We start from the raw sequence: 16,021 nt of genomic DNA, 5'->3' as shown, positions 1-16,021 counted from the left end.
TCATCACCCCGTACCACCCCCAAGGAAACGGCCTAGTCGAGCGCTTTAACAAGACATTGAAAGGGATGATCATGGGCCTCGAGGAACCCCTACGCCGGAGGTGGGACATCCTCCTCCCATGTCTCCTGTTCGCCTACCGGGAGGTTCCCCAAAAATCCCTGGGATTCAGCCCATTCGAACTGTTATACGGACACCCCGTCCGAGGACCCCTGAGCCTGGTCAAAGAGGGATGGGAAGCAACCCCCAGGGGGACCCCTCCGGACGTGTTCCGTTACATCTTGGCGCTCCGCAACCAGACCCGAAAATTCAGGGAACTCGCCGAAGCAAACCTCGAGGCCAGTCAAGAAGAGATGAAGCGCTGGTATGACCAGAATGCTACGCTGGTCGAGTTTCAGCCGGGCCAACAAGTCTGGGTCATGGCCCCGGTGAGACCCTGCGCTCTCCAAGATAAATGGACTGGGCCCTACAAGGTGATCGAGCGGAAGAGCCAAGTCACCTATCTCATCGATGTGCAGTCCCCGCGGAACCCCCTCCGGGTTCTCCACGTGAACCGCCTCAAGCCCCACTTTGTACGGACCGAATTAAGTCTACTCCTAGCCACCGACGATGGGGCCGAAGAAGACACTGAGCCCCTCCCAGACCCCCTGGGGGCGAAGGAAACCGATGGATCCGTGGAAGGAGTGAGACTGTCGACCGCCCTCACAGCCCAACAGACCGACGACTGCCGCCAGCTACTAGGGCAGTTCGCGGATCTCTTCTCCCTGACCCCCGGGGTCACCAGCTGGTGTGTCCACGACGTGGACACCGGAGACAGCCCGCCCGTGAGACATCGGGCCTACCGGGTCCCTGATCGGGTCCAGACCTGCATCCAGACCGAGGTGGCAAAGATGTTAGACCTCGGGGTGATTGAACCCTCCGACAGCCCCTGGGCCAGCCCGGTAGTCCTGGTTCCGAAAGCGACTACCCCGGGTGTTGCCCCCGAGCTGAGATTCTGCGTGGACTACCGAGGCCTCAATGCGGGCAGACGCTCATCCTATCCCCCGTGCCGACGAACTCATTGACCGCCTTGGGGCCGCCTGCTACCTCAGCACCTTCGACCTGACCAGTGGGTACTGGCAGATTGCCCTCACCGAGGGAGCCAAGGAGCGCTCCGCCTTCTCCACTCCGGATGGGCACTACCGCTTTAGAGTGATGCCGTTCGGAATGAAAAATGCCCCGGCCACCTTCCAGCGGCTGGTGAACAGGGTCCTGGCCGGACTAGAGGGGTTCAGCGCAGCATACCTTGACGACATAGCAGTCTTCAGCTCACAATGGACCGAGCACCTCCAGCACCTCCGTCAAGTCCTGCTGGCTCTACGCCGGGCCGGCCTCACCATCAAAGCTAGCAAATGTCAAATTGGGCACGGCTCCGTAACTTATCTGGGGCACCAGGTGGGGAGTGGGCAGGTCGCCCCCCCCTCCAGCCGAAGATCGACGCCATCTTGTCTTGGGAACCCCCTGCAACCCAAACGGAAGTCCGAGCCTTCCTGGGCCTCACCGGCTACTACCGAAGGTTTATTAAAAACTATGGCAGCATCGCCGGCCCTCTCACAGAACTAACCTCCAAAAAACACCCCAAGAAGATACACTGGACTCCCGCCTGCCAGAAGGCGTTCGACACCCTAAAGGCCGCAATGTGCGCGGCTCCAGTACTCAAAGCACCCGACTACGCCCAGGAGTTTGTGGTCCAGACGGACGCCTCGGAACACGGCATCGGGGCAGTCCTCTCACAATATGACGACAAAGGCATAGATCAGCCCATCGCCTTCATCAGCCGAAGGTTACTGCCCCGGGAACAGCGGTGGAGCACAATTGAACGAGAGACGTTCGCCGTAGTCTGGGCCCTCAAAAAGCTACGGCCCTACCTGTTCGGAACACATTTCCGAGTGCAAACGGATCATCGACCCCTGCGGTGGTTGATGCAGATGCGAGGGGAAAACCCCAAGCTGCTACGCTGGTCCATCTCTCTCCAGGGGATGGATTTCACTGTGGAACATCGCCCCGGGACTGACCACGCCAACGCGGACGGCCTGTCCCGATTCTTCCGCTTCAGCGAGGAGAACTCCCAAGTGGATGTAAATGTAAATGTAAATGTAGTTGAGCTTATATAGCGCACAGCTACCCGCAGTGGGTTTCCCGGCGCTTGCTTAGGGAACCCGTCCTGGTATTCCCCTGTGAGATAGCAGGGTATCCACAAGGTGAAAGTCAGGCATCCCGCCACGAGGGGCCGTTGTGGAGATTAAGCAAGCTATTGCCCAGAGTCGCAGAGTGTGAACCTGTGAGTCAAGGAGGCACCGGGGCGAGAATTATCGAGTCCGTGGAATTTTTAGCCCAAGACCCGCCGAGGCGGGGAATTGAACCCTGGTCCAGGACCGATCTCAGCTTCCGGGTCTGCCGCCTCTAACCCCTGAGCCACACGTCTCCGGTGTCCACGTCGTGGACACACCAGCTGGTGACCCCGGGGGTCAGGGAGAAGAGATCCGCGAACTGCCCTAGTAGCTGGCGGCAGTCGTCGGTCTGTTGGGCTGTGAGGGCGGTCGATGGGTAGTTCTCCCCGCCTTTCAGCTGGGGGGGGGAACGTGTGAGACCGGCCTCGTGACGTGGGCCCTCCCGACCAGCAAGTCACACTACAAACACACCGAACCTCGTGGGCACGGCCTTTCGGCTTCCGTGGACCAACATCCCGAGGGCCGACCAGATCCCCAACACGTATGCCCGCCCGAGGGAGAACGACACCCCCCCCCAAACCAGACCGAGAGGCGCCGACTCTGTCACACCTCTGGTCTCTTCCCCGAGGGAGGTTTCGATCGGCCACCAGGCCCCCGGTGAGCGGGCGCCTCTCCTGCTGGGCGTCTGGAGTCCCTCCCGGACACATCTGAACAGATCAAGGGGCTGAGCGACAGGAAACCCCGACACACCGCCCCCCAGGCACCAGACCCCTCTCCGCGAGGACTCCGGACTTCAAAGAGGAGGGGGAGTATAACAAGGGGTGCTGAAGGGACGAGAGCAGAGAAGACCTGGACTGACGAGAGCCTGCTGACCTGGTCGCGGCTCGATCGCTCACCGAACAGAAGATCGCTATCCGAACTCTGGAACCACCTGAGCCCTGCGGACGCTGTCGCGGCTCCCCGAACTCTGAAACCATCTGAGCCCTGCTGACGCCGTCGCGGCTCCCCAAACCCTGAACCATCTGAGCCCTGCTGACGCCGTCGCGGCTCCCCGAACTCTGATCCATCTGAGCCCTGCTGACGCCGTCGCGGCTCCCTGAACTAAGTCCCTCCGGTGCCTGCGGAGTGACTCGCGGCCCGTTCCTCCAAGAGAATCGGCAGAGATCGCCGAGAGAAGCAACATCCCCTCAGCTCGAGGATTGAGAGCTGTGCGCCGGATAACTCGCAGAGACACTGATTCAAAGACTGTCCCGCTACCCCTTTTCCCTCATCACAAGATCGCTGCCGCTTGTGGCATTCACTTTTGCACCTGCCTGCCGGATCATAAAGATCCCTGACAACTACCGATAAAAACTAATTGCCTGGTAAACGACCTACTTTGTGGTGTCCCTCTATCCGAAGAGAGAGTAAGCGCAGCGCGTGCGATCCGAGGTGCGAGACCCTTCCAGGAAGGGCCTCTCTGCTCTTGCTCGGCCTAATTCTGGGAAAGGTGAGCCTCAGGGTGGTCAGGAACACACTCCGCAGCCTCCCCAGGAACGCCTTCCAACAGTCAGCAGTACCCCTGCGCGTCGGTAGGCGTCGCCTGCGACTCCACGTGCGTCGTCGGCGTCTTGATCGCCGGGATGACGTCGTCGGAGTACTTAGACGCAACCCTTGCGCGCTGACGTCAGTTCTGCACATAGCTTTCCACGCCAGGAACGCAGAGCCATGCAAGAAACCAACACTGGTGCCATGAATCTAGGGCCCTGAAAGGGATGACCTTAACCCTAGATATCGGTTCGCAGAACGGGGAGGATGGGTGGGGCGGTATGGAATCTAACTAACTAATGTTTCTTACAGATATATCGTTACCGAAGGTAAGTAACTTGTGCATCTGAAAGAAACACGTTAGTTAGATTCCTTACCTTAGAATAGATACCCCAGCAATACTTGGGTCTGCGAACCAATATCACACCAGGAAGTCCTGGAGAGCGGAACGGCCAAAGAAGCCATCTCTCCGGACTTGGTTGTCCAGGCAGTAATGCTTGGTAAACGTGTGCAGCGAGGCCCACGTAGCTGCCTGACAATGTCCTGCAGAGGGATTCCCCGTCCCAAGGCAGTAGTAGCTGCTGTGGCCCGAGTGGAATGGGCCCTCAGCCCCACAGGAGGATCCTTCTTAGCCAAGGCATAACAGACCTTAATGCACAAAACGACCCACCGAGAGATGATACGCTTGTGCACTGCCCGCCCCTTGTTAGTTCCCACGTAGATAATGAAGAGTTGGTCGTCCACCCGGAACTGTTTTGTGCGATCCAGATAAAAGGAGAGCGCACGTTTTGGATCCAGACGGTGGAGCCTCTCTTCCTCTTTCGAGGGAGGTGGAAAGAAGGTGAGTAAGGTAATGGACTGCCCGATGTGAAAGGCAGTAACCACCTTAGGAAGAAAAGAAGGGCGAGTCCTCAGAACAACCTTGTCCTGATGGACAGAGAGGAAAGGAGGTTTAGAAGAAAGAGCCTGGAGCTCACTCACTCTTCTGGCAGAGGTGATGGCAACCAGGAAAGCAGTCTTGAGAGTCAGAAGACGAAGAGGACAGTTATGAAGTGGCTCAAAGGGAGCGCACATCAGATAAGTTAACACCAGATTCAAGTCCCACTGAGGCATTACAAAGGGAACAGGAGGAAACATGTGAGTAATGCCTTTCAAGAATCTATTGACAACAGGGGACTTGAAAAAAGAAGGCTGATCAGGAAGCCTCAAGAAGGCTGAAACAGCTGAAAGATATCCCTTGATGGTGCCCAGAGCAGAGCCCTGCTGGGCCAGGGAAAGAAGAAAGAGGAGAACCTCAGAAAGAGGGGCGGAAAGGGGATCCACAGCCTTTGCTGTGCACCATGCCACAAATTTGTTCCACCTGCAGGTGTATACCATTTTAGTGGAGGGACGACTGGCTGCCAGAATGACATCACAGACTTCAGGAGGCAAGTCAAATGGCATCAACTGCCGCCGCTCAATCTCCACGCATGGAGGTGGAGGCTGGACAGGTTCGGGTGGAGGACTCGCCTGCTCGCTAGGACCCCCAGTCGGACCTACAGGGCCCGGAGGTGCGCAGTCAGGCCTCGATGGCGGGAAGAGAGTCCTCATGGCCACGAGGAAGTCTCGAATCTTGCTCTGAGTCGCATGAAGCCCAGGGACAGGAGGGTGTGGGGCCGGATGCGGCTCCGGCAGAGCCGCGCAGGTGGTGCCATCCGAACCCTCGGCCGAGTCGCGCGACCGGCGAGGGGAGTCAGAAGAGCGATGTCGCTTCTTCGACTTCTTTTTGCCATGCCTCGACTTACCTGAGTGCGAGGACTTGGATCCCGATGAGCGGTGATGACTGCGGCTCCGCGACCGGTCCCTCAACTTCCTCCTCGATTGGGACATCGAGCGGCGCGGAGCCGACTGCCGGATCTCGAGGAGCTTGCAGGACCGCTCCTGCCTAGCTTTCGACGTCAAGACCCGGCAGTCGGGGCACGACTTGTTATCGTGGTCGGCCCCAAGACAGTAGAGACACCGATGGTGGGGGTTGGTAACCGACATCAGTCGGTGACAGACGTCACATGGCTTGAACCCGGGCATCCCTACCAGCACCAGAAGTCGAAGTCGACTCAAAAAGATAGACAAAATGTCCAAAAAGTTAGTCAAAAAATGACTAAGGGTAGGCTCTTCCCGGATCTGCGCTTACTGGCGCGGAAAAAAGAAGAACTTCCGTCAGCGCGCGAGGGCGGCGTCTAAGTACTCCGATTACGTCATCCCGGCGATCACGACGACGGACGCGGAGCCGCAGATGACGCCTACCGATGTGCAGGGGTACTGCTGACAAAAAATCTTTCTGCATCCAGCCTGACGCCTGGGGATATTCTAAGGTAAGGAATCTAACTAACGTGTTTCTTTCAGATTCTATTATTCTGTCCGTCATGGATGACTTAAAAGGAAAGGCTGATGAAGATAGCACTCAAGCCTTGTTCGATACCCTCAACCATGACATCCTGATGGTACATATTACTGCAGCAGGTCTCAATGGTGCTGCTCTAAATTGGTTCCAATCCTTTCTAGAGGACCGGAAACAATCAGTGTGGCTCTTGCCTTACAAATATGGCATTGTCAACTTGAATTGCAGAGTACCGCAGGGCTCTTCATTGTCCCTGCACCTCTTCAATGTATATATTCGCCCCCCTCATATTCACGCTTCGTCAGATGGGCGCACAGATTTACAACTATGCTGATGATATGCAGTTGATCATTTCCATCAATGACTCTACAAATTCCAAGGAGTTAAACAGTATTACCATGCTGTTCATCAGGAATTGGATGAACAAATACAAAAATCAATTAAACTAAATTCAGAAAAAACTGAAATCATCATCCCCAATAACAAACTCCAGCACTGGACTCCTACCCATTGGCCCGAGGAGTTAGGACCTGCACCTGCCCCTAAGAACTTGATAAAGAGCCTAGGCATACATATCGACTCTGATATCACCATTAACACGCAGATTGGGACGGTCACCTCTGCCTGTTTTTTCCAACTGCAGAAGTTGCGAAAAATCTGAAGGTTTTACTGCAGAGGCCAGCATTCAAATCATCATTACCTTGATCCTATCAAAAATTGATTACGCTTACACAATCTGCCTAGGTCTCCAGCGCAACCAGATACACCGTCTGCAGCTGATACAAAATCAGGCAGCTAGAATTATCTATCAACAAGGTAGATGCTGTCACGTTAAGCCGCTGCTGAAGGAGCTGCACTGGCTTCCAGTGAAGCAGCGTTCTATGTTTAAAATAGGATGCATCCTGTTCAAAGCTATACATGGTACTGGCCTAAAGTACATATCCTCAAAAATTCACAAGTACTCTCCACAGCTCACTTCAAGATCCATGCACATGAATCTATTGGTGGTTCCAGGTTTCAGACATAAAGGAACTGGAGGGTCTCATTTCTCAATACAGGGACCCAAATTTTGGAACACCCTGCCCATGTCATTGAGACTAGAAACAGACCACTTGAGCTTTGGGAAAAAGTTGAAGACCTGGCTTTTTTTCCAAGCTTATGGTTAGACATCAACCTTTTTTAGTGGTGACTCCAAGGAAATATTAGCGCCAAGAGTTGGTGCACGTGCGCTCTACAAATTTTCAATAACATAACATTAGTTCCAGAATCAAGCCAACTATTCTTTCAGTTGCTACGCCCGCAATGCAGCTTGCGGGCTCAGTAATGTCCACATTGCTGTAGCTGAGGATAATTGCGCGTAAGTCCCAGAACCCGGTTACCTACAGCCACACTCCACCACTACACCCAAAAACATACTCTGGAACAATGAGAACGTTTTTATGCCAGACCAATAGTAAGATTTCTGGGCAAGTCCCTTGACTTAGTTTCGCAGGAGTTTTATCCAATCGCTGATCGAGGCTGGTCAACACAAATACATGGAAGAGCAGGCTCCAAAATAAAAGTTGTCCTTTATGTCTTTGGTTTCACGTAGCTGCATGTGCGCACGGATTTTCAAAGTGCCATCTTAAAATCAGGCAAATCGTTTTCTTTGCATTTCATGCTTTAAGGGTAGTTAATGTTCCTTATGACAGCGACCATGCAAACTAAACTACATAACAAATAAGCACTGCTTAGGAATCGGTCACACTTGTGAGGAGACCAACTGAAAGAGAGGAGAATATAAGGACAGATGCAGCCAGAATCAGCAAGGGATTTGCAAGCATTCCCCTTTAATTTGAGGGGATTGCACACCATAAGGAAGATAAGCCGCTAGACTACCACTGTGTTTTAGGGAGCAGTGGTGGCAGCATCTATGTTCACCTTTCTGGTACTCTGGGAAAGGAGTATTCCAAGGGATTTCCTCACCTGCTTCCACACCTGCGCAGAAGGATTAGGGTACACCCATCCTTCCCAGCCATTTAGCCATTTAAACAAGAAGGAACCGCTATTGGTAAAACCAGCATCCCACGAGTGTGGTGTGGGGCTGAAAAATGTGCCTGATCCCACGTGAGAGTTTTGGAAACAGCTTGGAGCCTGAGGCGCTTCCTTTATAGCCTGGCTCTGATGCTTAATTAAAGAGTCTTTGCCTTCTATTCTCAGCATGGCGCCCACTTTGTGCTCACTGAGCTTCATGAAACATGAAGAAGGGCGGCCGTGAAACAGGTGCCGTGCTGATAAAAGCTGCACACCCACCCACAGAAGTGCCCCATGTAAATAATAATACAATTACTCTTTATGAATCTCTTATCGGCTCCACCTCCTGAGAAGTGCTTGGGTCCCTTCCCAGTGACCTCTTTCTGAATCAAAGAGCACTCTTTAAATTGTTTGAAGATCTGGACTCTCCTTTCCCCCAGTGTGTCCCATCCAGCTTACAGGAATGTATCAATACACACATCTGTCTGGGGGGATTCCACTACCTCTTCTCCGCATGTTCATCCATTCAGCCCTGGATCTCCTAAAATGAAACCCAGAGTCTTCCATGTATTGTGTCTTTCACGGGTGCACACACAACCAGCACATGCATACAGCAACACACACTGCACAGCACATTATCCCTGTTTGTACCAATCACAGGCACACATACATCCGGCACTAGCTTTCCACACAGGCACTGCGCAGCACTACACACAAAACCAATGTAGGCACAGGGTAAGTTAAGCACACAACGCTGGAGCTTTAAATGAGTGAGCCTGTAGAGCTCACTCCAGTGACACAGGTAAAAAGGACCTGTTCACTCCTCCTAATCACTACACGGAATGCAGCCACCACCCTGCGCATGTTGATGAACTCCTCGCAAAGGCAGTAGTCTTTCACCACTGTGAGGGTAGCGCTTTGGGCAACCCTACTGGTCCAAAAAGACCACAGTCTGTGATACAGGCCTATGTCATGGCACTCACGCATGATCTGTGTTTGCCCATGAAAACAAAAATCAGCATTAGGGATCCAGACTTTATTACAGTTGGGGCACTTGGGGCAGGGGTGAACCTCCATCACCATGTGAAGGACTTTTCTGTCATAGCACCGACCTTGGCACCTACAGGGATGCGGGCCACCCTTCACTGTGGAGCCCTTTCTGTTGACACAGTGGTCACCAACTTTGGCACTCACACGGGTGATGTCTGCACTTCACCGTAGCCCCCTCCATGGTGACACGGGGCCACTGACTTTGGAAAGTTCAGATGGACACCCCCTTATGCAGATGTCCCAACCGGACTGGGCGTATCACACTGCAGTCCTGGGATCCTTTTGCCAGGATCCCTGCTGTGTCTTGCTCCCTCCAAACGCTCTCCTGCTCCTTGGCAGGCAGGCTGAAGACCCATGCTGTAGGCTCAGGACAAGTGGTCTTGACTTCCTGGGTGATGGCCTCTCAACCAGCAGGCTGAGTAGCAGACCTTGGTTCATAGTCCTGGTTCCAGCTGCTAGAAGTCCTAGTGATCTTCTTTGAACTGCTGAACAATGCTGTTCCAACTCCAGACATAAATGGGATTTAGTGTCTGATCCTTTGAAATTGAGTGCCAGCTCCTTTGAAGTGCTCTCCTCTGCACTAGCCTATGTCAAAGGGACATTCTGCCGCAGCAGGAGTGGCTCCAAAACTGATTGACCCACAACACAGGCCAAGGGAGGAACGGCAGATCACACCTGGCTGTCAGCCTTTACTGAAATATACCTCCTAAAGGTGCAAAGGCCTAAGCCTTCATCTCTATCAAGATTCCCTTGCCCACAATGCCACTCATATCAGTCCCACTATCTCCTTGACCATGAACCAGGCCCCACCAATGAGTAACGCTTCCTGGAATCAAAGAGACCATTGATGTGCACAGAATATGCTCTGATCCCCTTCCTTCAGTGTGTGTTCCCAACCCAGCCCTCAGGAATGGCAGTAATATACATTTATGGTCAGGGGGTTGCAGTGCTCCCCTTTTTTAGCCTCTCCACACCCTGTGTTTCTAAAATAGAGTCCACAGGCCTCCATGTTCTGTATCGTACATAGGCACATGCACAGTCCAGCATGCATACACAAATATCATGCGCTGCCCGCCACTACACAAAATCAATGAAGGTCAAGGATGAGTTAAGTACATAGTCACAGAACTTTACATGAGAGGGCCAGTAAGCACCACTCCCGTGATACAACTAAAAAGGCCTGTTCACTCTACTGATTACACTGAAACATAAAACAGGTATGCTGCTGCCACTGTGTCACTTAACTTCTGGTGAGGGCAATAGTCCTCTAGCATCACAAGGGTAGCGCTTGGTCTACTCCTCCAAGTCCAACAAAACCACATTATCATGAGACAAGCCTAAGTCAAGGCGCACACACATAATCCCTGTCACACCATGACCAAAAATATTTACATGGGGTTCAGATGGCCATGCTAGTGGGGCAGTCAGGGCAGGGTGCATGTCCCTCATAATGCCGGGATCTTTACCGTCCTAACAACTTTCGTTTTTATATTCCTGAAGGCAAGGACTTCTTTGGATGTCCAGAGTGTTTTGAATCCATAACACATAACAATGCTGGAGAGTTGGTTATACAGTCAAGTAACCTTTTATTGTTGTCCATTCATAGTTTGTTTCTGACCTTCCACAGCTAATTTGCACATTCTCAGCTTTAAGCCAAAATTAAGTTGTCATATTATTTTAGGTTTGGGTATGGAAGTTGTTTCACAACAATATGAACAATTTTACCTTCCCCAAACTTTTTTTCATATGCATGGAAATTGAAAGCGCCAAGTGCTTCTGAGGTTGAAATCAGAATAAGCTACTTTACTGATCTTTGGCCTCTCTTGTTGACCACTCGACTGAGAAGAAATTATTTGTGCCTACAAAATTTAAACTGTAGCTTTCGTTTTTAACTGATAGTAATTCCAGCAAAACCACGTAATTTGTGCACAATTGAGCACTTTTAAACAGTGGCCGCTTCCTTTAGTACATCAGATTAGAAGATCTTACAAGTCAAGGAGCAAGAACCAACAAAAGAATATCAACCTATTCTGTGTTTTTAAAGTTGCTTAAGGGGAATTTATCTTTACGTCTAGCATGAATGGCCACACCACTATCTAGAGCAGTGGTCTTCAAACTTTTTAATGCCGCGCCGCCCCAGTGGGAAAAAAACGTAATCGGGCCTCCCTCAGAATTTTTCACAATTATTTTATGACAACGACAATGTTTAAATATGTCGATACATATGAAAGCATTGCAATTACATTCTGTTTCTGTTACTGTTTTAGAAATGCAATCAATTATTATTGATTATTGAAGAATATTTGGTGTCCCTTCCCTTTTGACACCTTCTCCCAGCCAGGAGATAATGACAAAAGATGATACTGATGGCCCATTACAGAGCTGCTTGGTGCACAATTTTTTTCCCAGCTTAAAACAAAGCACAATACTTATTCTAGCCAGAGCCTGGCGCCCCCCTCTCTCCCCCCCACCCCATCCCTTGAGGCCCCTCCGGGGGGGTGGGGGGGCGCCCCCCAGTTTGAAGACCTCTGATCTAGAGGATAATTCAAGCACACCAGCCCTGATGTTTTGTGGGAAACGTTAGCCCTCCCCTTGGGGATGACATACCCAAATCAGCAGCTGCGTGATGACAACGTGTGGCAGTTGGCAGGCCACGTGCAGGGTGGAGCGCTTGTCTTTGTCTCCAGTGCTGAGGTTGATCTGCTCCTTTGTGCTGTGAGCCAGCAGCAGCAGGACAGTCACCACGTCTTTCTCCAGCACTGCCTTGTACAGCTGATTTCCCAGTGGAACATCGGGGTTCTTGAGCGGTGCAAGGAAAAGTCGTTGTTCATACTTGGCACGGATCCAGGATTCCCTCTCTTCTCTGAAATTGAAAAAAGAATACACTTCTAACAAAAGTAGTGCATACAGTACAGCAAAAAGCAAAGCTCTAAAAAAAATAAGTCGAATCTCTACTTTTTAAAACTCTTTTTATTAGTATTTAAACAAAGTCGTAGGAAAGAAAAAATAAAGAAGAGGAAAGCATTTCTAGCGCACCACAGTTCACGTGCACCCGCATATAGTATTGCAGCATAAAAGGTATATGGTCAATCCTCCTTTCAGCCTTTCATCCCTTACATCACTTTCATTTTTAAAAAGTATTTTTATAAATTGATGCATGTTATATCGGACATATGGGTTTATTATAGTTGGGGCCTATCAATTTTGCCAGCATGCAGCCCAGTTGTCAAAGTCTTCAGTTAGTTTCTTGTATGTTGTCCAAGGTTTCATATGTGGTTCATATGCTATAGCTCTTTCCAGCAAGGCTTGTTTACACTGATCGAATTTTGGTCCAATGGGGCTGACGTAATGTATAGCTATTTGCATTTTCAAAAGGCTGTGTCCAATGATCTATGCCTTATTTTCATTTTGTAAGTTCTCTTTTTGGGAAAAATTACCAACAAACATTGTTCTTGTGGGCAACGGCCCTGTCGCTGCACAGAGACTCTCTATCACGGACCTCAGCTACTTTGGAGCAGTTCTACACCATTTGGATAAAGCCAACCCTTGTTGATCTACATTGATCTGTATTATCTGCCTAGATTAATGCTCGTTTTTGGGGAATGTATGTTGTATGTACATAGTGAAAGAGAGTCTGCTCAAACCATGCATTGGGAGAAATCTGTTTGACTTGTTCACAGGCTTTCCTACAGACATAGCCTGTCACGGGGCCTGGGCACATCGGTGGCCACCTTACTCTGGCATGTTCAGCATCCCCTTTCCTATTGTAGTGCTAAGAAGAGATTAGAAATTAATCTCCTACCAGATTAAATTTTTTCTAGCATTATATTTGTTTCTAGGGTCGACTCCTGAAATGTTGTCCAAATTTCTTTAGTGGTATGTGCCAATCTGATATACTAAATTAATTGACAAGGGCCGAAGGCAAAAGTTTTGTATGCCTTTATTAAGTATCAGAAACGTATTGTTTAGGTAAAAGTCTCCCACATTTTGATATCCACTTCTCCCCATTTTACTGTGGACATGTACTGGATTTAGTCTCTAAAATACTTAATGGACTATGAGGAAATATCAGAGGCACATGGAGTTTTTCAAATCTCTCTACTTAACATAAATCTTTGCATTAAGAAGAAATGCCACTTGACACCAGATGAGAGCTGAGATTTGATATATCATCTTTTGATGGTAACCTCTTCTCTATAGCATACCAGGGATATATGAAGTTTACTGTCTGCCAAAGTTCCTTATTATCTAAATATTCTGGCTATCAATAAGATGCAGACAATTCACATATCACTCACACCTCTTCACAAAAAACTCAGATGCTCACTGTGACCATTTCCAAAATCTACTACATGATTAGGATCATCTATAAGAAAATTCATATATTTAACATCGCTGCTAAGTAAGTTTACATGTTCATTGTCCAAAATTCATATTTTCACTATCACCTACTCAAAAGCTCACATTTTAAAATAACGTATTCCAAAACTCACATGTTCACAACCACTTTTCCTCAAAACATGTTCACCATCACCAGCTGCAAAATTCACCTTCTATTCTAAATCTCACACATTCACAATCATCTATCCAAAACTCACAGTGTCACGGTTTCTAGTGGTGGCTGGTGAGATTTGAAAGTGGTGCGGCGTAAAATAATTATTGTACTGCACTGGAGCGAGTTCGCGCAGCGAGCGAGCTCGAACAACCTACGGAGGGTTCAGGGGAGTTCTCCCCCCGAGAAAATTTAGAAAAAAGTGGACAAATGGTGCATTTTCAAGCAAATTACTAGTGACTACGTAGCACACACTAGAATTGTAGATGCTTATGTTTAAATATACTTCTCAAAAGGTGTATTGCTCCACATTTGTGTGGCTGTACTTGATTTCTCCTGATTAAGATGATCTTTAAGTAATAACTTCAAATTAAACTTATTACACCTGTAACAACAACTACAGCGGACAGCATGAGCTAAAAAAAAAAGCACACTATGCAGCAGTGTAATGTAACTGCACTGAGACATACTAACCTGAACTGCACTATGAGGCAGCCATATCTGTACTTCACTATTATGCTTCGTTATCTGAACAATTTATAGTATAAACTGACTGCCCTGTGACCTGCATTGCACTGCAACAAAGCCTAATCTTAACTATTAAACACTAGACTGTCCGGTGGCATCATACAATCTAAACTGTATCATAACAAAGCATAATCTAAACTAGGCCCTGAAATAGCATAAACTGGACTGCTCTAAGACCCGATGTTACAATGTGAAGAACGCCAAAGATAAATGAGAGAACAGTGTCGCTGCCATCCACGTGTGAATAACACAACCGAATCATGGCAGGTGAATAAAAGAGAGCATGACTCATAAACTGTACCATGGCATGAGCACACCTGGGGGACAGTAGTACAGAAGCGAACAAAATAATGCCTGATTAAAATGTCACCACAGGTGTAGCATGACACAGCACATACTTTGAAACTCTTAAAATATTTTAGAACACACCTATTCTGTGATGTAGTACAGCGCTTTACATTAAAACATGAGGTATTGGAAACCATAGATTGACACATGTCACAAAAATACTTGGAGTAAATAGGTAAAGGAATATTAGAGGGTGTTCTGGAGGTGAAACAAGGGCAGGGGAGGGGGTAATATAGTTAACCACATCATAAATGAGAGAACACACATATCATACATTGAGTAACACAATCAAGTATGACACCACATGTCACAAATGTATAATTATATGTACTATAACATTAAAGGGCACAAATGTATCTTGGTATGACCGGTCATGCTCTGTGGTGGTACATACATAATACATCATATGTACATAGCATGATCTAAATATATATTTATTTGTACTGTGGCATAGTGTGAGACAAATATATATACACCATGACACGGAATCAATGAAATTAATCATTTATGACTTATACAATTACAAAAATATATATTTTGTGCCATGAAATAGATTGACTGATATCATTAATGGCAGCATGCTATAAAAGGATACAAATATATTGTAGTGCACCGTGGCATAGAATGCCCTGGGATACCTTACACATACACGGCATGATGTACGGCGGCACGAAAATATTATCCAATTCAAATTTGGAATAACAGACGCAGCATGGCTTGGCCTAGCAAAGCAAGATCCACGTACCTATAGTATTAAAAGGAGACCGTGGTATGGCGTGGAGAATATAAATAACATATTATGTTATAGAAGTGTAAGGAAATGACTAAGAAATAAGGTACAATGCCATATGATAAAACCATATGATGAAAGCCATATATCATAACACAGGACATACATATTTTATAAGTGTGCAGTATACCTACTGCCTTGAAAGCTCAACATACTAAGATGAAATACTTCGTAAGATAACATGACACAAACGTATTACGTGATAAGAAGCAGAACATGACACAATTGCGTTGTGTGATGTAAATGTGCTGCAGCATGGCATGACTTTACATGACATACATATGTCATAAATGTGCGATAACAAGATTATACATACGTCGTATGATTAAAATAGCAAACAAATGCACGAACAGTATAAATTAACATAGATGAAAATAACGTAATAAATATATATACATTTGCTGAAATACACATATAACATGACATAACTTTATTGTATTGTTTCTAGACTACTCCATCATACAAAAAACAGGTATGACTTAAATAGTGTACCATTTGAAACATGGGAAGTGGTAAAATAGAGCAAGGTGCAAGTATAAACTACAACACGACCGAGCATGCAGAAGGTTTAAAACGGCACACCTCGTATAACACTGCAGCCTGAGATAACATGGCGGGAGACTGTCATG

General features: G+C 48.3%; 1 protein-coding gene across 7 annotated transcripts in view; it reads right to left on the bottom strand.

The window, feature by feature from the left end:
- Positions 1 to 16,021, bottom strand: part of AGAP2 (ArfGAP with GTPase domain, ankyrin repeat and PH domain 2) — an 897,926-nt gene that overhangs the window by 24,364 nt on the left and 857,541 nt on the right. For all 7 annotated transcript variants that reach the window (XM_085600818.1, XM_085600812.1, XM_085600813.1 and 4 more), the window contains one exon: positions 11,782 to 12,037. In XM_085600818.1, the coding sequence (XP_085456944.1) occupies positions 11,782 to 12,037 (256 nt within the window). The remainder of the gene's footprint in view (positions 1 to 11,781; positions 12,038 to 16,021) is intronic.

This window comes from Triturus cristatus, chromosome 4_2 (genome assembly GCF_964204655.1).
Source record: "Triturus cristatus chromosome 4_2, aTriCri1.1, whole genome shotgun sequence".
NCBI classification, from domain to species: domain Eukaryota; kingdom Metazoa; phylum Chordata; class Amphibia; order Caudata; family Salamandridae; genus Triturus; species Triturus cristatus.
The sequence above is the reverse complement of the archived record's forward strand: the minus strand, read 5'-3'. Positions and strand labels throughout refer to the sequence as shown.